The following is a 27173-nucleotide window of genomic DNA, read 5'->3' as shown; positions in this document are numbered from 1 at the left end:
ATTTTTCATTGCCTGGGTTACAAAACAACTAAATGATGCACAGTATACTGAAAGTTTTTATTTGGATCGATGAATTGCATAATACGAGCATCAAATGAGAATATTGCAAGTTGTTTGGTGCTTGTCAGCTTTCAGATAAGGCTACTTTCACATTGGCGTTTTCAATTCCGCTATTGAGATCCGTCATCGGAAGAAAACGCTTCAGTTTTGTCCCCATTCATTGTCAATGGCACAAAACTGAACGAAACGGAATGCTCCAAAATGCATTCCGTTGTGTTTGGTTGCATCCCCATCGGGGACACAATGGCGATGAAAGCAGCGTTTTTATGTCCGCGATGTGGTGCGGAGCAAGACGGATCATTGGCTTTAGAAGACATAATACAACCGGATTCGTTCATGACGGATGCATGCGGTTGTATTATTGTAACGGAAGCATTTTTGGTCTTTCCACATGCAACATCTCTCAAGTGCAACTCCTTAAGTGCACAGTCTGAATTATACCAGAATTGGACCAGAGGGGGACCACAGGTAATTAGACATAGTCAATGCAAACAATGTTTAACTTTTTCCTCTTACTCCTCCTACTTTTCCACAACCTCCTGAAATACCCCCACATCCATTCACCCAGCAAGGAACTATTCATCTCGTCCTCCATCTTACCTTCTCATCTGATCGCTTGCACAAACCTGTTTGCAAACATAAAACACTTCCTTCCAAAACACACACAGACACCTCATGCCCTCTCTTATTCTCACCTATTAACACTTTCTCTGCTTCTCCTCACTGCTGGTGATATCTCTCCAAATCCAGGACCCCCTCAGCAAATCCCCACTATCACCTCCATGTCCCACTACAAATCTCTTTCTACAAATTCCTGCAACCCCTTAAACCTAATTACCATTCCTCTGACCCCTGCCCCTTTGGCTCCTCTTGCAGGAGCATTATGGAACGCGCGCTCTGTCCGTAACAAACTGTCGTACATTCACGAACTGTTTATCTCTCAAAACCTTTCCTTTCTGGGTCTCACAGAAACATGGCTGACACCCTCAGACACCTCCTCCCCTGCTGCACTCTCTTATAGTGGATTTCAATTCACTCACACCCCCCGCCCCGGCTGCAAACATGGTGGAGGAGTTGGTATTCTCCTATCAGACACCTGCTCCTACAGCCCAACTCCACTGCCACCCTCCATTACGCTCACCTCATTTGAAGTACACTCTGTTCGCATCTACTCTCCCTCCAACCTTCAAGTAGCTGTCATTTACCGCCCTCCAGGCCCAGCAACCATCTTTCTTGACCACTTCAACACCTGGCTACTACACTTTCTTTCTGCCGACATCCCCACTATCATCATGGGTGACTTCAACATCCCTATTGACACCTGCCACTCGGCCGCCTCTAAACTCCTGTCGCTCTCTTCCTCCTTCAGCCTATCACAGTGGTCTTCAGCTCCCACCCACAGAGATGGTCACACTCTGGATCTGATCTTTACCCGCTTTTGCTCCCTATCTAACCTTTCTAACTCGCCTCTCCCCCTATCTACTCACCTTCTCTTCACTGGTCTCTTCTGTAGCCCCCCCGGTCCACACACCAGCACACCCCCGCAGGAACCTTAAACATCTCGACCTTCGCTTGCTTTCTGACTCTCTTCTCCCACTCTCTACCATCTGTTGCCTCCAAGACCCAGAAGCTGCTACCACCCTATACAACACCACAATAAGTACAGCTCTGGACACTGTTGCCCCCCTCACACATAACAAAATCCGGAAAATCAACAGACAACCCTGGCACACCAACCTGACCAAGAAACTCAGACAAGCTTCCAGGGCTGCTGAGCGACAATGGAAAAAATCCCCTTCTATAGATCATCTCACTGCTTACAAGCAATCCCTTCTCATATTCAAATCCTCACTCGCTGATGCAAAACAGGCCTACTTCTCATCTCTCATATCTTCCCTGTCACACAGCCCTAAACAACTTTTTAGCACTTTTAACTCCCTTCTCCGCCCCCCAGCGCCCCCACCCTCTCCTCTCTTCTCAGCTGAGGACTTTGCCAAATATTTCAAACAAAAGATAGTCCACATCAGAGAAAGCTTTACTACACAGTCCCCACAGACCCTCTACACATCTGCTCGGTCCTCTCCCCCTAAAACCCGCTTCTCCACCATTACAGAAGAAAAACTCTCCACTCTACTCTCCAGATCACATCTCACCACCTATGCACTTGACCCAATCCCATCCCACCTCATCCCTAACCTCACCCCAGTGTTTATCCCAGCCCTAACTCATCTCTTCAATCTATCACTAAACTCTGGTGTCTTCCCCTCTGCTTTTAAACATGCTACCATTACACCCATCCTCAAAAAGCCTTCACTTGACCCATCTTCCCTGTCCAGTTATCGCCCCATATCACTTCTTCCGTATGCCTCAAAGCTACTTGAACAACATGTCCATTCTGAACTGTCCTCCCACCTCTCCTCTTGCTCCCTCTTTGACCGCCTACAATCCGGCTTCCGAACCCACCACTCGACCGAGACTGCCCTTACCAAAGTCACCAATGACCTACTGACAGCCAAAACCAAGAAACAATACTCTGTCCTCCTTCTCCTTGACCTGTCCTCTGCCTTCGACACTGTTGACCACACCCTTCTGTTGCAAACTCTCTCATCTCTTGGCATCACTGACCTGGCTCTCTCCTGGATCACATCATACCTCACAGACCGGACGTTTAGCGTCTCCCACTCCCGCACCACCTCCTCGTCTCATGCCCTCTCTGTTGGTGTCCCGCAAGGCTCTGTCCTAGGACCCCTGCTCTTCTCAATCTACACTTTTGGCCTGGGACAGCTCATAGAGTCCCATGGCTTTCAGTATCACTCCTATGCTGATGACACACAAATCTACCTTTCTGGTCCAGACATCACCACCTTACTATCAAGAATCCCACAATGTCTATCTTCTATATCATCCTTCTTCGCCTCTCGCTTTCTTAAACTTAACATGGATAAGACAGAATTCATAATCTTTCCCCCATCTTGTTCAACCCCCCCAACAGACCTATCTATCACGATCAATGGCTGCACATTATCCCCAGTCAAAAAAGCCCGCTGCCTTGGAGTGACCTTAGATTCTGCCCTTTCCTTCCGACCGCACATCCAAGCCCTTTCCACCACCTGCCGCCTCCAACTCAAAAACATCTCCCGCATCCGTGCTTTCCTTAACTTTGAATCTGCGAAAATGCTCGTACATGCCCTCATTATCTCCCGCCTAGACTACTGCAACATCCTCCTCTGTGGCCTTCCATCTAGCACCCTCGCACCCCTCCAATCTATCCTCAACTCCGCTGCCCGACTAATCCACCTCTCACCTTATTACTCCTCTGCCTCTCCCCTCTGCCAATCCCTTCACTGGCTCCCCATTGCCCAACGAATCCACTTCAAAGTACTGACATACACATACAAGGCCGTCCATAACCTGTCCCCTCCCTACATCTCTGAGCTACTTTCCCGATACATCCCCACACGCACTCTCCGATCCTCACAAGACCTCCTTCTCTCCTCTCCTCTTATCGCCTCTTCCCACAATCGACTCCAAGATTTCTCCCGTGCATCCCCCATACTCTGGAACTCGCTACCCCAACATATCAGACTCTCACCTACAGTGGAATCCTACAAAAGAAACCTGAAAACCCACCTCTTCAGACAAGCCTACAACCAATGACCCTGCTGCCTCTATACCGCCATGACCAACTCAACCCGCACCTACTGTGTCCTTCTCCCATACCATGTAGATTGTAAGCCCTCACGGGCAGGGCCCTCTCTCCTTCTGTACCAGTTTGTAACTCATCTTGTTTATGATTAGTACAATTGTCTGTTATGTATGTGCACCGCTTATCATATGTACAGCGCTATGGAATGAATGGCGCTTAAATAATAAATAATAATAATAATAATAATAATTTTTGCAGATTCACTATGGATCCGCAAAAAACGCTAATGTGAAAGTAGCCTGAGTTCATAGAGGAGAATCCACTGTTCAAAACCTTCATCTATCAACCCCTTAGTGACTGGCCTGTTTTAGACCTTAGTGACTAAGGGTGGTTTCACATCACATTTTATGCCTCCGTTTGACGTACACACTATAAAAAAAAGGATACAAAAATGTAGCACACCGCGTTCTTGTATCCTGCACAGAGCCGTATGAGATCTTGTTGTAGTATTAGAGACAAGCTGTAATGTTTAAGGGCACCATTTTGGGGGTACTCATAACTTATTGATACTTTTACGTTTTGCGGAATGGGAAAAAAATACAGCAATACCAACACTTTTATGTTATAAATTCTGTGCTGTTCATTTTTTAGTATAGATAATATAATAACTTGATATCTCTGGCTCAGTACGATTACAGCAATACCAAATATGTTTTTTTTTCCCCACATTTTACTACTTTTGCCGAATAACGTTTTTAAAAAAAGGAAATGTTTTTTGCATCGTTGCATCCCAAAACCCATATTTTATTTTTTTTACTTTTCGTTCTGCAGAGCTATGTGAGGACTTGAATTTTGTGTGAAAACTTGTAGTTTTTATTGGTATCATTTTAGGGTGCATACCACTTTTTATTCATTTTTTTTGTGGCCAATAATCCAAAAGCAGCAATTCTGGAATAACCTATATGTTTTTTTATTTTTTTACGTTGTTCACAGTACAGTATAAATTACATGACAGCTGTGTAGTTACTGATGTGGCAATACCAAATATGTAAAGGGGATTTTGCTTTTGCAATTTTTGCCTTTGAAAAGCTTTTGTTCAATGCAAACAAGGTGTATTTATTATCTTGGAGTTTTTTGTTATTTAATAAAACGTTTCCTTTTTTTAACCATTTACTAATCCCACAAGGGGACTATAATAGGTTATCTTTTGATGGCTTCTATAATACACTCTCAGTGCTAGAGAGGCCCAGCCTGATATGTATATACTGTGGGCAGGCCTGCATTGGCACTCCCTCTAAACCATTTAGATGCCACAGTCGCTACTGAGGTTAAACGCTGATGTGGGCCATTACAGCAGGAGCCTGGCTTTCATGTGAGAGCTCAGTCCCAGCTCTCTGCTGAATGGGAGATCCGTGCAATGCTTAGACTAGATGTAAACAGGTGGTGGCCTAGCCTAAGGCTTATTAGTGACATAAAAGTGTCATAAAAAGACATATTGAGGTCACTAACGGGCTAACCAAAGGAGATAATAGACACAAAGACTGTTGCTCAAACACCTCCAAGCAGTACACAGCCAGCACATGGAAACTGTGTACTGCTTGATTACCCCTGTGGGGGTGCTGCAGGGGAACACTTGCTGCAGAATTCCATCTCAGATTACAGTTGATCACTGGAGGTCTCATCAGCAGGATACTATCTAATTAATCATTTATGGTATCCTTTTAACAAGAATGCACTGAAAAACCAGACAATCCCTTTCATAGTTGCCATCTTATGCTTTATAATTAAAATTGTTCTTACCCAGGAGCAATCTGAACCTCTCCTTCATTGTCCCCCAACATCTGCTTGAGGGCCTCTGCATTTGCTTAAAAAGCAATAAAAAATGAACTTAATGTGCAATTTAGAGTATGTTATGTCAAAAACACAACAATTAAAATACCAACCTTCATTCTGAATAATACACTTGACTATACGTTCTACTGTATCTTCGTTGGACATCTCTTCAGTAACTGTATACGAGAAAAAAAATCAATGCAAGTGGTTTTAATACATAAATGGCTTTATATAGAAACTGCTCGCTTTTAGTCATTTTAAATGCATTTGGTTCAGCAGCTGTTAGTGAGCTTTTTTTCTCCATTTGTCTCTGAGTTCCCATTCCACAGTAATGGTGGATATAATATAATTACCAGTCCATTTAATACACAAACTGATCAATGAAAGTTGTTATAGTGCAAAATTCCATTTGATTTATCACTCTGGATACAGAAATTTTAAATTGACATTTAACACAAAAAAGCCATTGAAAGTCAAGATAAAGTTTGCTGCGATGGTTTATTTAATGCACATTAGATGTCAATTTGATCATTGATACTAATTATAAAGAAGAAATATTGGTATCCGGCTGAGATACAATCTAATTACCATCTAGTAATGGACCTACGGTAACTAGACGATCACATAACACTGAAAAAAGTGTCAACCAGGCCAGTCATCAAATTAGAAGAATGAGAATGGAGTGACACTGTTTTCTATGCTACCTCTACAGCTGGCCTGACCTTTCTGGACTAGTGTCATGTGCAGGGCTGGTTTTACGTGGTGGCTGTTTACCCATGGCCACTATTTCCCTGGAAATCCCAAAGATGGAACCTTCCAGGAGCAATCTTTACAGAATGCAACCCACTTTACTACCCCAGACCAATAATTATTTGGTCACTGAATGGCTGCATTTTGTGAGGTCTACATGGAAGTATTATTTGGCATTGTATGATGGTATATATATTAAAACATTTCTGGTAAAAAAAACAAAACAAAGATGTCTCCTTTCTTACCTTTCCTCCTAGCTCAACATAACCTTGAAATGTGTGGCGTGAGATAAGTAGTTTTTTTGTAATACTCTGTCTATTTTAAAGTGTTTTTGTGCAGTCACCCATATGTTGTGCCGTGAGTTGCAGCCTGTCAAGAGTTTTGCTAGCATGTTGTGATATTGTATTACATTTGCTTCATGAGTAGTCGTTAATCTACCGGTAATTAAAAAAGTAAGTGTGGATACATCTGTATCTATCTATCTACAGTATCTCACAAAAGTGAGTACACCCCTCATATTTTTGTAATTATTTTATTATATCTTTTCATTGGGGAAAGCCTGAAGATAAGACACCGCTGGCAACAATAGTAAGTACACCCCTAAGTGAAAATGGCCAAATTAGCCATTTTCCCTCCCCAGTGTCATGTGACTCGGTAGTGTTAGAAGATCTCAGGTGTGAATGGGGACCAGGTGTGTTAAATTTGGTATTATCACACTCTCTCATACTGGTCACTGGAAGTTCAACATGGCACCTCATGGCAAAGAACTCTCAGAGGATCTAAAAAAAAGAATTGTTGCTCTACAAAAAGATGGCCTAGGCTATAAGAAGATTGCCAACACCCTGAAACTGAGCTGCAGCATGGTGGCCAAGACTATACAGTGGTTTAACAAGACAGGGTCCACTCAGAACAGGCCTCGCCATGGACGTGCTCAGCGTCATATCCAGAGGTTGTCTTTTCAAAATAGATGTATGAGTGCTGCCAGCATTGCTGCAGAGGTTAAAGGGGTGGGGGTCTGCCTGTCAGTGCTCAGACCATACGCCATACACTGCATCAAATTGGTCTGCACGGCTGTCATCCCGGAAGAAAGCCTTTTCTAAAGAGGATGCACAAGAAAGCCTGCAAAAAGTTTGCTGAAGACAAGCAGACTAAAGACATGGATTACTGGAACCATGTCCTGTGGTTTGATGAGACCAAGATAAACTTATTTGGTTCAGATGGTGTCAAGTGTGTGTGGCGGCAACCAGGTGAGGAGTACAAAGACAAATGTGTCTTGCCTACAGTCAAGCATGGTAGTGGGAGTGTCATGGTTTGGGGCTACATGAATGCTACCAGCTGTGGGGAGCTACAGTTCATTGAGGGAACCATGAATGCCAACATGTACTGTTATATACCGAAGCAGAGCATGATTCCGTCCCTTTGGAAACTGGGCTGCAGGTAAGTATTCCAAGATAATCCCAATGACTCCAAACACACCTCCAAGACAACCACTGCCTTGCTAAAGAAACTGAGGTTAAAGATACTGAACTGGCCAAGCATGTCTCCAGCCCTAAACCCTATTGTGCATCAGATGGAAGGTGAAGGAGCACAAGGTCTCTAACATCAATCAGCTCCGTTATGTTACACAAGCTGTATTAGGTTTTCTTTTACCTAGGGCACAAATTCAGTCGAATCACCAACTCCCACAAAGTGAGATTTGTATTTTAGTATCCCAAATATTTTGTCTCGTCCTGGGTGACAGTCACGTTTTCCTCCACCATACAATGAAAGTCTGCTGCCAAAATAGTATGTATACCCCATTCTTATAGAAGCCGTGTTAACCTCTGCTCAGTCCAATACCATCCCCACATTCAATTACCACTAGCTACATCACTGTGCATCTTCTCATTCCCTAACCTGAATGGTAGTGCAGTTTCTTTGTAACTCTTTGCCTTATGAATATTTATGTCATTATAATACATATCAGAATACTGTTCAATAAAAACTACCGACATACGATACTCCCCGATCTATACTTAAAATTACTTACAGCCAAAGGTATAACGTATTACAGTGGTGGATAGTGGCGGCCTTAACAATCTAGGTAGCTTAAGCAAGGTGTTACTACTATACCACAAAAACAGTGCCCATTATTATCCTAGGGAAAGAATTCTCACCTACTTGGTATGAACTACTCACTTTGCACCTGTATAAACAACTAAAGTACCTACAGTAGTTCATCTTCTCTGGTAAAGCAACCATTGGATCTTACAGTGCAACCATCAACATTTCACAACTCACTGTCTTGGTTAATTTTTTCCTCATCCTTTGTCTCGTAGTCTTCCTCAGGTGATGTCCGACATCGGTAACCTTTCTTCTTAAGGATATGACATATCAGAAAACCTAGAAGTCCTGTGATGAAGAAGACCAGAACCAGTAGGAAGAGCATGTAAGGGCTCTGGTGTGCAGTTTTAGGCCAATCTCTTGTATTATGTCCCTCTTCCATGTTTATCTGTTGGTATGAAGAGAAAGTTGGTAATGAAATTCTATTTGTATTTATTTCCATTGACAAGATATTAAGCGCTGTACAGAGATTCTCATCAATCACATCAGTCCCTGAAGCCAATGAGACTTAAATACATCCCTATCTCACACACTAGTGTCAATTTCACCCAAACCAATGAACCTATTAATATGTTTTTACAGTGGCTTAGCTAGGGTACTGGCTCTCCTTAAAGAACCAGCTGTGTATGGAGACTTACTGGAATTGCTTCATGTTATGGACACTTAGTGGCAATGCTCCATGGGAAAATAATATGCAAAGAAGTATCACCCAGAGAAAGAGAACCATCTTTCTAGATCCACCTTTTGGAAGTGGCTCCCTATAAGTCAAAGTCTGAATTTTTAACAAGCTTTGGGACATGACAACGGAAAATAGGTGGCGTTAGCAAGATGTTTCTCTTTCGCTGGGAGATAACTGTTTGCATATTTTTGCAGTGGAAAAGCAATGAAGAGCCAAGAGGAAAGCCACACAAACATGTGGGATAACATACACATTCGATAACATACACATGGTGTCCTTTAGTGGAATAAAACTCAGGCAGCAGTGATAACCACTGGGCCACCCATGAATGTTAATACTACATGACAGTATCTAATGGCTTATAGCCTTGGAGCCAAAATTGTTTGTAGCTTTGAAGTATAATTGTTTTAAAAAAGCATCTCTCTTTCTCTCTGGTGGCCATTTTTAGTTAAAACTACAGAACAGTGTTCTTCAACTCCAGTCCTCAGGGCCCACCTGGCGGTCATGATTTGAGAATGTCCCACAGAATGGATACCTGTGGTAAGTCCTGATGCATTGACACCAACTGTATCATCTGCTCAATACAGAGGAAATCCTGAAAACATGGCTAGCAGGTGGGCCCTGAGGAACACTGCTATATAATGCTTTATTTCATATGGAGGCAGTACAGAAGAATCTAACACTTTATGCCTAGTTACCCAAGATTACAGTTGACTTTTTCATGACACTGTACCAATTATGTTCTACAGAGAGGAAGAATGTTTAAGGCATTTTTATTACTTTCTGCAATGTCAAAAGTTTACATTCAGTAAGATTACTATGCCTTTAAACAATTCTGGACTGCCCATATGATAATGTCATGTGTTTGGAAGCTTCTATTCTGTTTGTTGGCCACATCTGACGTAATTAGAGACACACCTGTGGATGTATTTAAATGCATACCTGAAACACAATGCTTCTTTGTGTAGCATCATGGGAAAGTCTAAATAAATCAGTCAAGATATCAGGAAGAGCATTGCGGACTTGCAGAAGTCTGGCTCAACCTTGGGTGCAATTTCAAGATACCTGAAGGTGCCTCGTTCATCTGTACAAACAATTATGCGCAAGTACAAACAAGATGGGAATGTCCAGCCATCATACCGCTCAGGAAGGCGACGGGTTCTGTGTCCAAGTGATGAACGTGCTTTGGTCTGACATGTGCATATCAACCCAAGAACAAAAACAAAAGACCTTGTGAAGATGATGGTGGAAGCTGGTAAGATTGTGTCAATATCAACAGTAAAACTAGTACTGTATCAACATGGGTTGAAAGGCCACTCTGCCAGGAAGAAGCCATTACTCCAAAAGAAACATAAAAAAAAGCCAGAATAATGTTTGCAAATGCACACAGGAACAAAGACCTACATTTTTGGAGACATGTCCTGTGGTCTGACGAAACTAAAATGGAACTTTTTGGCCATAATTTACGTTTGGAGGAAAAAGGGAGAAGCTTGGAAGCCTAAGAACACCATCCCAACTGTGAAACATGGGGGTGGCAACATCATGTTGTGGGGTTGTTTTGCTGCAGCAGGGACTGGTGCACTTCACAAAATAGATGGCATCATGAGGAAAGAAGATTATGTGGAAATACTGAAGCAACATCTCAAGACATCAGCCACGAAGTTAAAGCTTGGGCGGAAATGGGTCTTCCAAATGGACAATGACCCGAAGTATACTGCCAAACTGGTTACAAAATGGCTTAAGGATAACAAAGTCAATGTTTTGGAGTGGCCTTCACAAAGCCCTGATCTCAATCCTATTGAAAATTTTTAGGCAAAGCTGAAAAGGCAGGTGCGAGCAAGGAGACCAACAAACATGGCTCAGTTACACCAGTTTTATCAGGAGTAGAGTTGAGAGAACCCGAACTGTAAAGTTCGGCTTCGTACCGAACTTTAGGGTTTTCAGCACCTGGACCTGAACCCGAACATTTACGTAAAAGTTCGGGTTCGGGTTCAGTGTTCGGTGATTTTTATAGGCGCTTTTTGAAAGGCTGCAAAGCTGGCAATCAACAAGCGTCATACTACTTGCCCCAAAAGGCCATCACAGCCATGCCTACTATTGGCATGGCTGTGATTGGCCAACTACAGCATGTGACCCAGCCTCTATTAAAGCTGGAGTCACGTAGAGCCGCCCGTCACTCTGCTCGGATTAGTGTAGGGAGAGGCAGCAGCTGCTGTGAGGGAGAGATCAGGGAGAAATCTCATCAATAACTGGTTTATGTACTCAGCGATCTACAGAAAAAGTGTTTTGTGGGTGCAGTGCACAATTTTTTTAAGCCTGCCCTGAGCCAACTACTGCTGAAAACGAACTTTTTTTATTTCAGTTAGTCAATAACAATACACGATCGGCAGCCATTTTATGCAACGATAGTGCACCAGCATAGGCTATCTGCAAGTCCAGAAATACAGCTTTGGCATACAGGGGTAAAAAAAGCCTCTGATATACTGCACATCTGGGATTAGATTAGCATAAGTGACTGTCACCTTTAGGACAGAAATACAGCTTTTTGGTTAGGGTGAAAAAACCCTCTAATATACTGCACATCTGTGATTACACGTGCATAAGTCACTGTCACATTTAGGCCACAAATACCGCTGTCATATAGAGTAAAAAATAAATAAAAAATAGAGTGCAATACCCTACATCAGGGTTGATATTGGCAGTTAATTATTTTTAACATACGTAACCACTTTTTACTTTGCTTTGTGAACGCTAACTATGAGGCAAACATCTAATAAGGGACGCGGTCATGGTCATGGTGGTGGTGTTGGTGGAGCATCTGGTGCAGGGAGAGGACGTGGCCGTTCTGCCACAGCTACACGTCCTACTGAACCTACTACCTCAGGTCCCAGTAGCCGTCAGAATCTACAGCGATATTTGGTCGGGCCTAATGCCGTTCTAAGGATGGTAAGGCCTGAGCAAGTACAGGCGCTAGTCAATTGGGTGGCCGACAGTGGATCCAGCACGTTCACATTATCTCCCACCCAGTCTTCTGCAGAAAGCGCACAGGTGGCGCCTGAAACCCATGCCCATCAGTCTGTCACATCACTCCCGTGCATATCGGGGAACCTGTCTGAGCCTCAAGTCATGCAGCAGTCTCTTATGCTGTTTGAAGACTCTGCTGGCAGGGTTTCCCAGGGGCATCCACCTAGCCCTTCCCAACTGCTGAGTCTTTCTGCAGTGTGCAGACCGAAAAGGAGGTCAGGGAGGAATACTGGGTGGAAGCCGATGCAGGGGACAATTAGGTCCTAGACCCCACATAGAATGAAGGTCGTGCCACTGACTTTCAGAGTTCGGAGGAAGAGGCAGTGGTGAGACCGAGCCAACAGCGTAGCAAAAGTGGGAGTAGGGTGCAAAAGCAGAGCAGCCGTCGCCAAAACAGTTCGCCTGCTACTGGCCACCGTCAACGGGGACCGAGCACACCAAAGGCAGCTTCAAGGAGTTCCCTGGCATGGTACTTCTTCACACAATGTGCTGACGACAAGATGCGAGTGGTTTGCACGCTGTGCCATCAGAACCTGAAGCGAGGCATTAATGTTCTGAACCTTAGCACAACCTGCATGATCAGGCATCTACATGCGATACACGGGCTGCAGTGGATTAAGCACCTTCAAAACCAAGAAAGGGCTCAGGACCCTCCTGCTCCCTCTTCTGCTGCTGCCTCGGCCTCTTCCTCCGCCTCTGAAGGAATGTTGGCACCTGCTGCCCAGCAAACAGAGGATGTGCCACCAACAACACCACCTCCGTCACCAAGCATCTCCACCATGTCACACGGAAGTGTTCAGCTCTCCATCTCACAAACCTTTGAGAGAAAGCGTAAATTCCCACCTAGCCACCCTCGATCCCTTGCCCTGAATGCCAGCATTTCTAAACTGCTGGCCTTTGAAATGCTGTCATTCAGGCTGGTGGAGACGGACAGCTTCAAACAGCTCATGTCGCTTGCTGTCCCACAGTACGTCGTTCCCAGCCACCACTACTTCTCCAGGAGAGCCGTGCCCTCCCTGCATAACCAAGTATCGGATAAAATCAAGTGTGCACTGCGCAACACCATCTGTGGCAAGGTCCACCTAACCACAGATACGTGGACCAATAAGCATGGCCAGGGACGCTATATCTCCCTAACTGCACACTGGGTAAATGTAGTGGCAGCTGGGCCCCAGGCGGAGAGCTTGTTTGGCGCCCGTCCTTCCGCCACCAAGGAGCGCACAGTATCCTTCTTTGCCTCCTGTTGCCTCCTCTTCCTACTCGGCTTCTTCCTCCTTTTCTACCACCTCCTCATCTGGTCAGCGACAGACCTTCACCACCAACTTCAGCACAGCCAGGGGTAAACGTCAGCAGGCCATTCTGAAACTGATGTGTTTGGGGGACAGGCCCCACACCACGCAGAAGTTGTGGCGGGGTATAGAACAACAGACTGACGAGTGGTTGGTTCCAGTGGGCCTTAAGCCCGGCCTGGTGGTGTGCAATAGTGGGCAAAATCTCGTTGCAGCTCTGGGACTAGCCGGTTTGACGCACATCCCTTGCCTGGCGCATGTGCTGAATTTGGTAGTGCAGAAATTCTGAGCTGCTGCATCAAGTTCAGGCCATCTGTGCGCGCTTCCGGCGTTCTCATCCTGCTGTCGCTCGGCTGTCTGCTCTACAGCGTAACTTTGGCCTTTTCCGCTCACCGCCTCATATGCAACGTGCCCACCAGGTGGAACTCCACCTTGCACATGCTGGAGAGACTGTGCGAGCAGCAGCAGGCCATAGTGGAGTTTCAGCTGCAGCACGCACAGGTGAGTCGCACTGCGGAACAGCACCACTTCACCACCAATGACTGGGCCTCCATGCGAGACCTGTGTGCCCTGTTGCGCTGTTTCGAGTACCCCACCAACATGGCCAGTGGCGATGACGCTGTTATCAGCGTTACAATACCACATCTATGTCTCCTTGAGAAAACACTTAGGGCGATGATGGAAGAGGATGTGGCCCAGGACGAGGAGAAGGAAGAGGGGTCATCCTTAACACTTTCAGGCCAGTCTTTTAGAAGTGGCTCAGAAAGAGGATTTTTGCAACAGCAGAGGCCAGGTACAAACTTGGCCAGTCAGGGCCCACTACTGGAGGACGAGGAGGATGAGGAGGAGGATGGGGATGAAGCATGTTCACAGCGGGGTTGTATCCAACGCAGCTCGGGCCCATCACTGGTGCGTGGCTGGGGGAATACGGAGGACGCAGATGATACGCCTCCCACAGAGGACAGCTTGTCCTTACCTCTGGGCAGCCTGGCACACATGAGCGACTACATGCTGCAGTGCCTGTGCAATGACTGCAGAGTTGCCCACATTTTTAATGTGTGCTGACTACTGGGTGGCCACCCTGCTGGATCCCCGTTACAAAGACAATGTGCCATCCTTAATTCCCTCACTGGAGCATGATCGGAAGATGCGCGACTACAGGCGCACGCTGGTAGACGCGCTCCTGAGAGCATTCCCGACTGACGCCGGGGGACAAGTGGAAGCACAAGGCGAATGCAAGGGAGGAGGAAGAGGTCGCCAACGCAGCTGTGTCAGCGCCAGCACCTCAGAAGGCAGCGTTAGCATGGCTGACATGTGGAAAAGCTTTGTCACCTCGCCGCAACAACCGGCCCCAACTGCTGATATGGAGCGTGTTAGCAGGAGGCAGCATTTGAACAACATGGTGGAACAGTACCTATGCACACGACTACACGTACAGACTGATGGTTCTGCCCCATTCAACTTCTGGGTCTCCAAATTGTCCACATGGCCAGAGCTTGCCCTGTATGCCTTGGGGGTGCTGGCCTGCCCTGCAGCCAGTGTACTCTCTGAACGTGTATTTAGCACGGCAGGAGCCGTCAATACAGACAGACGCAGCCGCCTGTCCACAGCCAACGTGGACAAGCTCACGTTCATTAAAATGAACCAGGCTTGGATCCCACAAGACTTGTCTGTACTTTGTGCAGAATAGACATTTATACGACCATCAAACATACATTCTTGTACTCAAGTCAAGTGCAATGATTCTTTTTTTAATTTTATTTTTTATTTGTCTCAATATTTTGGGGGCTACCTACCCCAATAAAAAATAACATTGCTGGCTACCTGTTCCTCCTCCATTGCCGCCTCCAACTACAACACCACATTCACCGCCTCCTCAACCTCCGACTCTATATCCACCTCTTTCTCCGAGTTGCAGGTTAATAATTTTTAGTTATTTTATTTCATTTTAAGTTAATTCCCTATCCACATTTGTTTGCAGAGCAGTTGCCATGCTCTTAAATACACTTTTACTGCCTTTTACATCCCTCTAGCCTTTTCAAGGACTATTTTAGAGCCATTTTAATTTTAAAAAAAGTGCCAGTTTTAGTGCCCTAAATAAAATAAAAAATCTTATTTTCAATTGTCGGGTGACACCATTTTTGCCGTATACAAACCCCTGCTGTGCCTGGGTGACAGGGGCCTAAATCTCTCAAAATCCTCTGTTGTATTGCTGGGTGACATGAACCCCCTTTTGCAGTGAATGAACCCCTGCTGTGCCTGGGTGACAGGGGCCTAAATCTCTCAAAATCGTCTGTTCTATTGCTGGGTGACATGAACCCCCTTTTGCCGTGAATGAACCCCTGCTGTGCCTGGGTGACAGGGGCCTAAATCTCTCAAAATCCTCTGTTGTATTGCTGGGTGACATGAACCCCCTTTTGCCGTGAATGAACCCCTGCTCTGCATTGCTGACAGGGGCCTAAATCTCTCAAAATCCTCTGTTCTATTGCTGGGTGACATGAACCCCCTTTTGCCGCGAATGAACCACTGCTCTGCATTGCTACCTATTCCTCCTTCACCGCCGCTTCCACCTACACCGCCACATCAACCTACACCGCCACATACACCCATCCACTGCCTCCTTAACCTCCTACTCCTAGATCCAGATATTTATTTTTCTGTATTTTATGTTATTTTAAGTCATTTCCCTATCCACATTTGTTTGCAAAACAGTTGTCATGCTCATAAGCACATTTTGATGCCTTTTGCAGCCCTCTTGCCCTTTCCAGGACTATTTTAGAGCCATTTTAGTGCCCAAAAGTTCGGGTCCCAATTGACTTCAATGGGGTTCGGGTTCGGGGTCAAGTTCAGATCAAGTTCGGGTCCAGAACCTGAACTTTTTTTTCAAGAACCTGCCGAACCCAAACATCCAGGTGTCCGCTCAACTCTAATCAGGAGGAATGGGCACAAATTCTGACCAACTATTGTGAGAAGATTGTGGAAGGATATCCAAAACGTTTAACCAAAGTCATACAGTTTAAGGGCAATGGTACCAAATATTAATGAAATGTATGTTAACTTTTTAGGTAGTCAGAGTGAGCGTCCTCCTCTCAGTGCGCCTGCGCCGACTGAAGACCGGTACGGCGCAGGCGCGTGATTTGGAATGCAGACAGGGCCAGCCAGAGGACTAGAGCGGTCGCTGGCCCTGTCAATCAACAGGAGGCGGGGCGTATTTTTGAAAGGAGGATGCGGCGGTTACCAGCAAGTAACCGCCCTACTTGCTGGTAGCGATGTAATTAACATATTATAAAAGTGCAGTTTTTAAAGAAACTAAGCCACAGAAAAAGGTATCATTATATATTGAATAATCGCACTATAAGGATTTTAATTAGCCCAAAAATGAAAAATGACTTTTGGGAGGTGACAGAAGCCCTTTAAGCCAGAATTGCAGCACAATTTTGGCTCATCTTAGGCCATGCCCCTTTCACAGGAAACACCCCTTCTGCTACGTCCCACCCATTGTCGAGTATATAAAAAAATAATAATGTAGAAACCGTATATGTGCTAGTTTTCTCCCTGTTTTAGACAGAGTTTTGGCACAGACACATTATTAAGTTGGGTATGTTCTGCTACAGTATCAAGTAAAGTTGTCTTTCTCTGTGAGTAACGATCTCTCCTGTTACCTGCAAACAGTGGTGTACCTACCATATAGGCAGACCACGCAGCTGCTATGGGGCCCGTGAGGAAGAGGGGCCCGCAGTGGAGGAGAGGCCCCGCCCCTGTCTATCTTCCTAACTGTCTCTGCTAGCCCCGCCTCCCGCCTGTTAGCTCCATTATGCCTGATTCCTCTCTGGATTGCCACTACCCCACCAGTAATGAAGTAAGTGACCACTTATAGGTGAGAACAGTGCAGAGGTGTGTGTGTGTGTCACTCAGCTTTCCCAGGCTATTCCTCTAAACATAGCCCATTCAGAACAGGAGGAAAGCTGGGTGCTATTATGTAATGGGACTCAGCTTTCCTGATGTCCTGCATGGCACAAGTGCAGAGGCATGAGAAGATATGAGGGGAGGTGGGAGTTGTGTTTCTCAGACTATTCTCATGTCTCTCCAAATGTGCCATGCAGGACAGCAGAAAAGCTGGGTGCTATTACATCATGTAATGTCACTCAGATTTCCTGCTATCCTGCAAGGCATAAATGCAGATAATAAGAACATGGAAAGGCAGGGGGAGGGGTTCACCCAGCTTTCCCAGAGACTCCTGTCTGCACATGTGTCATGCAGGATAGCGAGTAATGACAGTGTCTCCCAGCTGTCCTGCATGACACAGAGGATATGGGAAGGGGGGGGCACTCGCTTCCTCAAACTTTTCTCATGTCTCTGCGCATGTGCCATGCTGGACAGCAGGAAAGTTGGGTGGTATTACATCATGTAATGCCCCAGATTCTTGTCAAAATATGCTGAACACCGCCGGGACCTATCAGATCCCATTCTCTATAAGGCTACTTTCACACTTGCGGCAGGACGGATCCGACAGGCTGTTCACCATGTCGGATCCATCCTGCGGCTATTTCGCCGTGCCGCCGGACCGCCGCTCCATCCCCATTGACTATAACGGGGGCGGAGCTCTGGCGCAGCATGGCGGTGCACGGCGAAAGCCGCCGGACTAAAAGGTACTGCATGTCTGACTTTTTAGTCTGGCGACTTTCGCCGTGCACCGCCGTGCTGCGCCGGAGCTCCACCCCCGTCCCCATTATAGTCAATGGGGACGGAGCGGCGGTCCGGCGGCACTGCGAAATAGCCGCAGGATGGATCCGAAATGGTGAACAGCCTGTCGGATCCGTCCTGCCGCAAGTGTGAAAGTAGCCTAATGGGTCTGTTGGGTTCCGGCATGAGTACTGCCATTTTGTAGAACAAAATACTTCTGCATGAGGTGGGGCAGGGGAGAAGTTAGGGAGGGTAGTGAGAGGAGCCAGGGCGCATAGTAGGAGGGACTAGGAACGGGCATGGGGGCCCAATTTAAATTCTTGCTATGGGGCCCAATGATTTCTGTGTACGCCCCTGCCTGCAAAATAATATGAAATCTTACAACTGGAGAATCTTTGTTTGGGATTGGTTTTATCTAGTTTTATGTAACTGCATTAAACTGAACCATTTGACAATCCAGCATTTACTGTACATGGATTGAAGGATTTCCTGTGGTGCCGTATGGACAATCTCTATAACATAGTATATGATGGCATGATTTTTAGAGGAAAAAAAATAACCTCTGTGGGAAACTAGTGGCATTCAGGGGACAGTATGGGCTTATCGACTTCTTTGAGTGGCATACTACAGCTCCTTCAAACTCGGTATGAAGCTATAATACCATGTCTGCTGTCCCAGCATTTATTTCTTCCATTTAGATAGTTTGTGTTATTATGTCATTACCATGTTATGTAATGCTACCACCCTGTGGTCACTCTTGTTATAGGTTTCCTGAAATGTATTATGTAAATTCCATTGTCTTTGCTCTCTGTTCAACTCCTCCCTTTCTGTGACATCACATCCTGGGCTCTGTTCCTGTGTTCCTTCCCTATGAGACTCAGAGCTGGTGTGAGCATTTCGTTTTGACCACCAATGTACTCTACTCCATTGAATTCTCCTCACTAGATTTTCACATAAAAATGGTACCACAAACTAGGAATATTAGTGAGTTCAGCTATCTACCATTGTTTGTACAGATATTACCACTCACAACCAGTCAGAGACTTCTCTAACGTACATCTGTGACAGAATACCATGTACTACATGCAGGAGGCCTTATGGCACTGTTACGTGTTGCCTCACTGTGACTGTGTCGGCTGGCTGCACGTTCCTGAGCGTACCGGCTGCTGGTTGCCACCTGTGTAGGCTGGTTGCTCGGGGCTGCGTGCTAGCGACGGTTTGGTGGTGTGCGCAATCCGTGTACTTTTCTCTCCTCTTGGCAGTATGATCTCCCAGAGGGTATTTCTGGACGGTTGCTATTGGCAAAGTCCGGTACTGCAGTTTTCGGTGCTGCAGTTTCTGTTTCCTCTGACCTGCTTGTAGTACCTCCCGTTTGGACCTGTAAGGGTTAATCCCCCTGAGTTGCTCTGTGGGTGTGTTCCTCACAGGTGCACTCGTTGGGTGGGTATTTCTCCTTGTGATCCGTGTGTTTCTGGGTCAATCTTTCTAGTTCAGTTCTGTGAGTCTGTTCCTTGTTAAACTTTGTTTTGTCCTTGCTGCTGATCCTTGGGGTTCTGTCTGCCATACTTTGATGTGGTTCCGCCTTGCTCCGTATTGTTGTTTTCGTTCTGTTTGCATGCCATGTTCTGTCCATAGCCTAGCAGAGCTAATATGCGTCTGTTTCTGTTATGCCTGTTACCTGTTTTGTCCATAGCCTAGCAGAGCTTAATCTGCGCCTGTTTCTGTTATGCCTGCTTCTGTTCTTGTTTGTGGCAGTTTACTCTGCTTCTCTTCATGTTTGTTTGTCCGCCTGCAGAAGTGGATTCCTGGCTTCCCCGGAGGGGGAATCGCCATCCGTGTGCAGGTCTGCCTGGGGCCGCTTAGCTCCCACTGCTTGCGGCGCAGGAAACTGCTTCTGGCTCTGTCCTGTCTATACCTGGTTTCTGTCATGCTTGTATTTCGGTTCATGCCTGTACTACTGTAGATACCTTCGTAGGTATCTCCTGATCCTCATGACCAGTTGCTACTGTATGGCTGCTGCTCTGGAGCGGCACCTGGCAGCTACCCTAACTGCAAAGTCTATCCCCACCATCAGGGGCTCTAGTGAAGTCCAGGTAGTCACGCCTCTTGAGGGTACATACCGTCAGTAGCACAGTGGGTTTTCACCCGCTGATCTGTAACAGCACTCTGCGGCATGTTTGTCATTGTTATGTGTTTCTGTTACCTTGCATTAAAGTGTCAGTGTTCCGTAGCCTGTTTTGCCGTGTCCTGCCTTGCCTGACGTCTCAGAGGTTCCCCGCGGGATCCCCGGCACGTTACAGGCACAACTGTGGGATTAAAGAACAAAAAAACAGCAAAGCAAGTGATATAAATCTGGATACTTACTAATAACAAAATTATTACAATCGAATGGAGACTTTAGAAATCAGTTCATTCCAGGAACCATTTTTTTTTTTTTAGCCAATATAAGTTTCCTCAAATACCTATAGAAAATAGCCTATAAAGTCAGACACCTGTAGGAAATTTCTAGGCACACTGGCAATCATCTACATACCTCTATACCAGGTTTCTGGCATAGAAAAGTGCTGTTTTGCTTTTAGCTTCTCTCGATACCCTCTCCACTTTTCCAAAAAGTGGACAGGTTGCGGACAGGATGTGGGCAGAAGGACGTGAGTCTCCTTCCTCTTAATAAATAGGTCTGCTTTTCTTCCAGCAGTAGCTTTTACTAAGACTGCCATGTGAAATGTCTGTCTTTAGGAAACAACCTCCACTGGTCCAGATTTATGAAAGGGTCTGCAACTAAGGTTATATACTATATTCTAGGTACTGCATCTCTTAAACCAAAGAGTAGTAGCTTTAAGCAGTGGTGTAACATGTGGGGGCAATAGGGGCAGTTGCCCTGGGCACAAAAATCCAACGGAGCGCCGGAGATGACGGGGATGTATAGGAGCCAATGATTCCTGTCCCTGCTATTCAGTTCATAGGCCAAAGGCCACTAGGCCTGAGACCTATGAGGTAGTGGAATGGTGCAGGATGGTTACGATGACATCATCGCAACCTTTATGCACCCGGTTACAGGCAGCATGATAGCATTAAATGTAGAGATCGATGGTACTATGGGCGGCATTCTATGTGGAGATGGCATTATGGGGGGCATTATATGCAGAGATGGCACTGTGGGGGGCATTATATCTCAAGATGTGGTCTTCTGAGTGTCAAATTATGCAGGGACAAGTTGTGGTTAACCCCTTAAGGACTCAGCCCTATTTCACCTTAAGGACTTGGCCATTTTTTGCAAATCTGACCAGTGTCCCTTTAAGTGCTCATAACTTTAAAACGCTTTGACTTACCCAGGCCGTTCTGAGATTGTTTTTTCGTCACATATTGTACTTCATGACACTGCTAAAATTGGGTCAAAAAAGTTAATTTTTTTGCACAAAAAAATTAATTTTTTACCAATTTTTTAGAAAAATTAGCAAATTTCAAAGTTTCAGTTTCTCTACTTCTGTAATACATAGTAATACCCCCAAAAATTGTGATGGCTTTACATTCCCCATATGTCTACTTCATGTGTGTAGCATTTTGGGAATGATATTTTATTTTTTGGGGATGTTACAAGGCTTAGAAGTTTAGAAGCAAATTGTGAAATTTTTCAGAAATCTTCAAAATCCCACTTTTTATGGACCAGTTCAGGTTTGCAGTCATATTGTGAGGCTTAGATAATAGAAACCTCCCAAAAATGACCCCATTCTAGAAACTACACCCCTCAAGGTATTCAAAACAGTTTTTTCAAACTTTATTAACCCTTTAGGTCTTCCACAAGAGTTAATGGCAGATGGAGAAACAATTTAGAAATGTCTATTTTTGGGAAAATTTTCCAATATAATCAATTTTTTCCAGGAGTAAAACAAGGGTTAACTGCCAAACAAAACTCAAAATGGGTTGCCCTGATTCTGTAGTTTGCAGAAACACCCCATATGTGGTCGTAAACTACTGTTTGGCCAAACGGGAGGACATAGAAGGAGGGGAACACCATATGGGTTTTGGAAGGCAGATTTTGCAGGACTGGTTTTGTTTATACCATGTCCCATTTGAAGCCCCCTGTTGCACCCCTAGAATAGAAATTTCAAAAAAGTGACTCCATCTAAGAAAGTACACCCCTCAAGGTATTCAAAACTGGGTTTACAAACTTTGTTAACCCTTTAGGTGTTCCACAAGAGTTAATGGCAGATGGAGAAACAATTTCGAAATTTCTATTTTTTGGAAAATTTTCCAATATAATCCATTTTTTCCAGGAGTAAAACAAGGGTTAACTGCCAAACAAAACTCAAAATGGGTTGCCCTGATTCTGTAGTTTGCAGAAACACCCCATATGTGGTCGTAAACTACTGTTTGGCCAAACGGGAGGACATAGAAGGAGGGGAACACCATATGGGTTTTGGAAGGCAGATTTTGCAGGACTGGTTTTGTTTATACTATGTCCCATTTGAAGCCCCCTGTTGCACCCCTAGAATAGAAATTTCAAAAAAGTGACTCCATCTAAGAAAGTACACCCCTCAAGGTATTCAAAACTGGGTTTACAAACTTTGTTAACCCTTTAGGTGTTCCACAAGAGTTAATGGCAGATGGAGAAACAATTTCGAAATTTCTATTTTTTGGAAAATTTTCCAATATAACCATTTTTTTCCAGGAGTAAAACAAGGGTTAACTGCCAAACAAAACTCAAAATGGGTTGCCCTGATTCTGTAGTTTGCAGAAACACCCCATATGTGGTCGTAAACTACTGTTTGGCCAAACGGGAGGACATAGAAGGAGGGGAACACCATATGGGTTTTGGAAGGCAGATTTTGCAGGACTGGTTTTGTTTATACCATGTCCCATTTGAAGCCCCCTGTTGCACCCCTAGAATAGAAATTTCAAAAAAGTGACTCCATCTAAGAAAGTACACCCCTCAAGGTATTCAAAACTGGGTTTACAAACTTTGTTAACCCTTTAGGTGTTCCACAAGAGTTAATGGCAGATGGAGAAACAATTTAGAAATTTATATTTTTTGGAAAATTTTCCAATATAATCAATTTTTTCCAGGAGTAAAACAAGGGTTAACTGCCAAACAAAACTCAAAATGGGTTGCCCTGATTCTGTAGTTTGCAGAAACACCCCATATGTGGTCGTAAACTACTGTTTGGCCAAACGGCAGGACATAGAAGGAGGGGAACGTCATATGGTTTTTGGAAGGCAGATTTTGCTGGACTGGTTTATTTACACCATGTACCCTTTCAAGCCCCCTGATGCACCCCTAGAGTAGAAACTCCATAAAAGTGACCCCATCTAGGAAACTACAGGATAAGGTGGTTGTTGTTTTGGGACTATTTTAGGGGTAAATATGATTTTTGGTTGCTCTATATTACTCTTTTTTGAGGCAATGTAACAAAAAAATTAAATTCTAAAAATGTTTCTACATTCGCTATTTAGTTTTGTGGAACACCTAAAGGGTTAACATAGTTTGTAAAGTTACTTTTGAATACCTTGAGGGGTGTAGTTTCTTAGATGGGGTCACTTTTTTGGAGTTTCTAGTCTAGGCTACATCAGGGGGGCTTCTAATGGGACATGGTGTCAAAAAAAAAACTGTCCATCAAAATCTGCCTTCCAGAAACCGTATGGAGTTCCCTTCGTTCTATGCCCTGCCATGCGGCTATATAGCCATTTACGACCACATATGGGGTGTTTCTGCAAACTACAGAATCAGGGCCATAAATATTGAGTTTTGTTTGGCTGTTAACCCTTGCTTTATTACCGGAAAAAGGGATTCAAATTGAAATTTTGCCCAAAAATGGGTGTTTTGGCACCGTTTTTGTTTTATATTTTTAACACTGTTCATTCGAGGCGTTTGGTCAAATGTTATTTTTATAGCGACGACTTTTACGCACGCGACGATGCCCAATATGTATGGCTCTCAGACTTTGGAGACACTAAGCAGGCATCCTAAAAACTGCGGCCCTCCAGATGTTGTAAAACTACAATTCCCACCATGCCCTGCTGATGGCTGTAGGTTGTCTGGGCATGCTGGGAGTTATAGTTTTACAACATCTGGAGGGCCGCAGTTTGAGGATGCCTGCTCTAAAACTAATATTTGTTTGGGGAAAAAAAATTGTTTCTGTGTCTCCTAAGTCTGAGAGCCATAGTGTTTTATGTTCTCTAGTGGACTATTGGGGATTATAAAAATTTAGTACTCCATGGAAGTGTGATACTCCCTGAAGCAATCGATAACGCAGAGGCCCGGATGATCGGGGCACGTGTCACATTGAGTGGTGGTGTCCTTCCGTATCCCCCTCTTGTGACACACTCTGCATCTTTTTTGGGTTCGTCCCTTCTTTCCAGTATGGGGGACCACACCTGGAAAGTGTTGGCCAGGGACGATCCGGGCGCCTCCAGTTCCCGAGGTACTCCGGCCTGCTCTTTCCCGGTCCGAAAAGATCAGGTCTTTGAGGACTGCCTCACAGAATTGGAGGAATGTCCCTGTGCTGCCAGCGCTTCGGGATAGTACAAAAGAGTTGTACATGGCAACCTGCACCATGTAGACCGTAACTTTTTTGTACCATGCCCGGGTTTTGTGCATGGCATTATATGGCGTGAGGACTTGATCAGAGAGATCAACTCCTCCCATATACCGATTGTAGTCGACGATACAATCGGGCTTGAGGACCGTTGCCGTGGTACCTCGCACAGAGACTGGGGTGGTGCTGTTACCGTGGATTGTGGACAGCATAAGAACATCCCTCTTGTCCTTATACCTGACCAGCAACAGGTTTCCACTGGTAAGTGCACGGGTCTCACCCCTGGGGATAGGTACCTGGAGGGGGTGGGCAGGGAGGCCGCGCAGATTTTTCCGCACAGTCCCACAAGCGAACGTGGATCTGGCGGCAAGGGACCTGAACAAGGGAATGCTGGTATAAAAGTTATCCACGTACAAGTGGTAACCCTTATCCAGCAGTGGGTGCATAAGGTCCCACACGAGTTTCCCGCTAACACCCAGAGTGGGGGGACATTCTGGGGGTTGAATACGGGAATCTCGCCCCTCGTACACACGAAATTTGTAAGTGTACCCTGAGGTACTCTCACAAATTTTGTATAGCTTCACGACATACCTCGCCCGCTTTGTGGGAATGTATTGGCGGAAACTGAGTCTCCCCTTGAACGCAACGAGAGACTCATCAACCGCGACCTCCCTTCCAGGTACGTAGGCCTGCTGAAATGTGGCCCCAAAGTGATCGATGACCGGCCGTATCTTATACAGCCGGTCATAGGCAAGATCACCTCGGGGTGGACATGCTGCATTATCGGAATAATGCAGACATTTCCGGATGGCCTCAAACCAGGGACGTGTCATGGCCATACTGTACAGTGGGGTCTGGTATAGGACGTCCCCACTCCAGTATTGCCTGACACTGGGTTTTTGGACTAGACCCATATGCAGCACGAGGCCCCAAAATGTCCTCATTTCGGCTGCACTGACCGGCGTCCAGCCACCGGGTCTAGCCAAAAATGAGCCTGGGTTTTGAGCGACGAACTGTTGGGCGTACAGATTCGTCTGCTCCACCATCAAATTCACCAGTGGGTTACTGAAAAAAAAACTAAAAAAGTCTATTTCAGTAAACCCCACTGTGGGAATCTGGATTCCCGGATTGCCAGCGAAATCCGGAATCTCAGGCTCAAAGTCCACTGGGGGACACCAGCTAAGTTCATCGGCAGGGGGCTCCGGTGAACTTATTTGGTGGGCCGGGTAGGGGGGGGCAAGTGGCAGGGGGGGCTCTGGGGTCTGATAGATGGATCAAAAAAGTTTTGTGTAAAAGTTCATTTTTTTTTTTTTTTTTTTCCTAACTAACTTTTCCCTTCTTTCCCTTCCTAATGGTGCCTCTCCCTCACTGACCCTAACCTACCTGAGTGGCGATGGGTGCAGGAGGGTGATAGATGCCGATTAGGGGGACACAGGAGCTGGTGCTGGACGATGCTGCACGGTCAGGGTGCTGGACAGGAAGAGGAGGGGAGAGAGGAGTGCAGGAAGTTTGAATCTCGCGCCTCTCTCCCCTGCACCAATCAGCACCCTGGACAGCAGTGTTCAGCACCAGGGCCAGCACCGCCTCCTCAAATCCTCGGACTGCGATTGGTGGTGTAAAATTACGCCACCGATCGCAGTCTTTTTCCGGTTCATCGGGTCACAGGACACCCGAATAGACCGGAAACGCAGAAAACCGCAGGTCTGAATGGACCTGCGGTTTTCTGCGATCGTCTATACGGGGGGGTCAAATGACCCCCCCCTGCGTTGTTACGGGATGCCGGCTGAATGATTTCAGCCGGCATCCCGTTCCGATTAACCCCCGCGGCGCCGGAATCGCGAATTAAAGCCATGACGTACCGGTACGTCATGGGTCCTTAAGGATTCGGGAAACATGCCGTACTGATACGTCATGGGTCCCTAAGGGGTTAAAAATCATCATAGTGATCTGTGCAGGACTGAGATAAAAAGGAACAGCTCCAATGAGAGGAGACATCACTTTTAAGCCAGATGAGTGGGGACCTAAATGGGATAATTAATGACTAGGCCCCAAATGAGTATTATTGACCTTTATATAGTGTTAGTATTGATAATAACACTATATAAAGGTCAATATCACTATATAGTGTTATTATTGATAATGGTGGGCTTAGCATACAGTGTGGCATAGTTGTACAAAACGGGGTGGAATACTTGGATTGCCCTGAGTGGCTGGCAAACCAGGCTACGCCACTGGCTTTAAGATGTACTAAGTGGCACTAGGCTTTAAACAATATGCCATCACTATTTAAGATGGGAGTACCTTTTAAAGTTTGGAGAAGGCTCTATTTAGTTTTGACTGGTCTAATGAAGCATATGAAAAAGTCCAAAGTGTCTTTAGTTATAACTTTAAAGATAGTTATTTTTAGATAACGTTCTAGTTCATGCCAAAAATGTGACTGTTGCTGTATTTAACTGCTGTGCGATCTAAGTGAAACTAAACAAAATAGTTTGGAATGAATATTAAATAATCTAAGCAATTTAATAGATGAGGAGGAAAGAAGCAGAGTTGTGGTTGGTGATAGATTTAATCGG

The 27173-nt window shown here is 45.4% G+C and overlaps 1 protein-coding gene across 2 annotated transcripts in view; it reads right to left on the bottom strand.

Annotated features, from left to right (window-relative positions):
• RELL2 (RELT like 2) overlaps window positions 1-27173 on the bottom strand; it is a 98753-nt gene that overhangs the window by 39103 nt on the left and 32477 nt on the right. For both annotated transcript variants that reach the window (XM_044274590.1, XM_044274591.1), the window contains exons 2-4: window positions 8570-8780; window positions 5650-5715; window positions 5507-5570 (exon numbers count right to left, since the gene is read on the bottom strand). In XM_044274590.1, the coding sequence (XP_044130525.1) occupies window positions 5507-5570; window positions 5650-5715; window positions 8570-8774 (335 nt within the window). In that variant the 5' untranslated portion in view covers window positions 8775-8780. The remainder of the gene's footprint in view (window positions 1-5506; window positions 5571-5649; window positions 5716-8569; window positions 8781-27173) is intronic.

This window comes from Bufo gargarizans, unplaced genomic scaffold (assembly GCF_014858855.1).
Source record: "Bufo gargarizans isolate SCDJY-AF-19 unplaced genomic scaffold, ASM1485885v1 original_scaffold_1852_pilon, whole genome shotgun sequence".
Taxonomy (NCBI): domain Eukaryota; kingdom Metazoa; phylum Chordata; class Amphibia; order Anura; family Bufonidae; genus Bufo; species Bufo gargarizans.
Note: the sequence above shows the minus strand (reverse complement) of the source record. Positions and strands in the feature narration are given on the sequence as shown.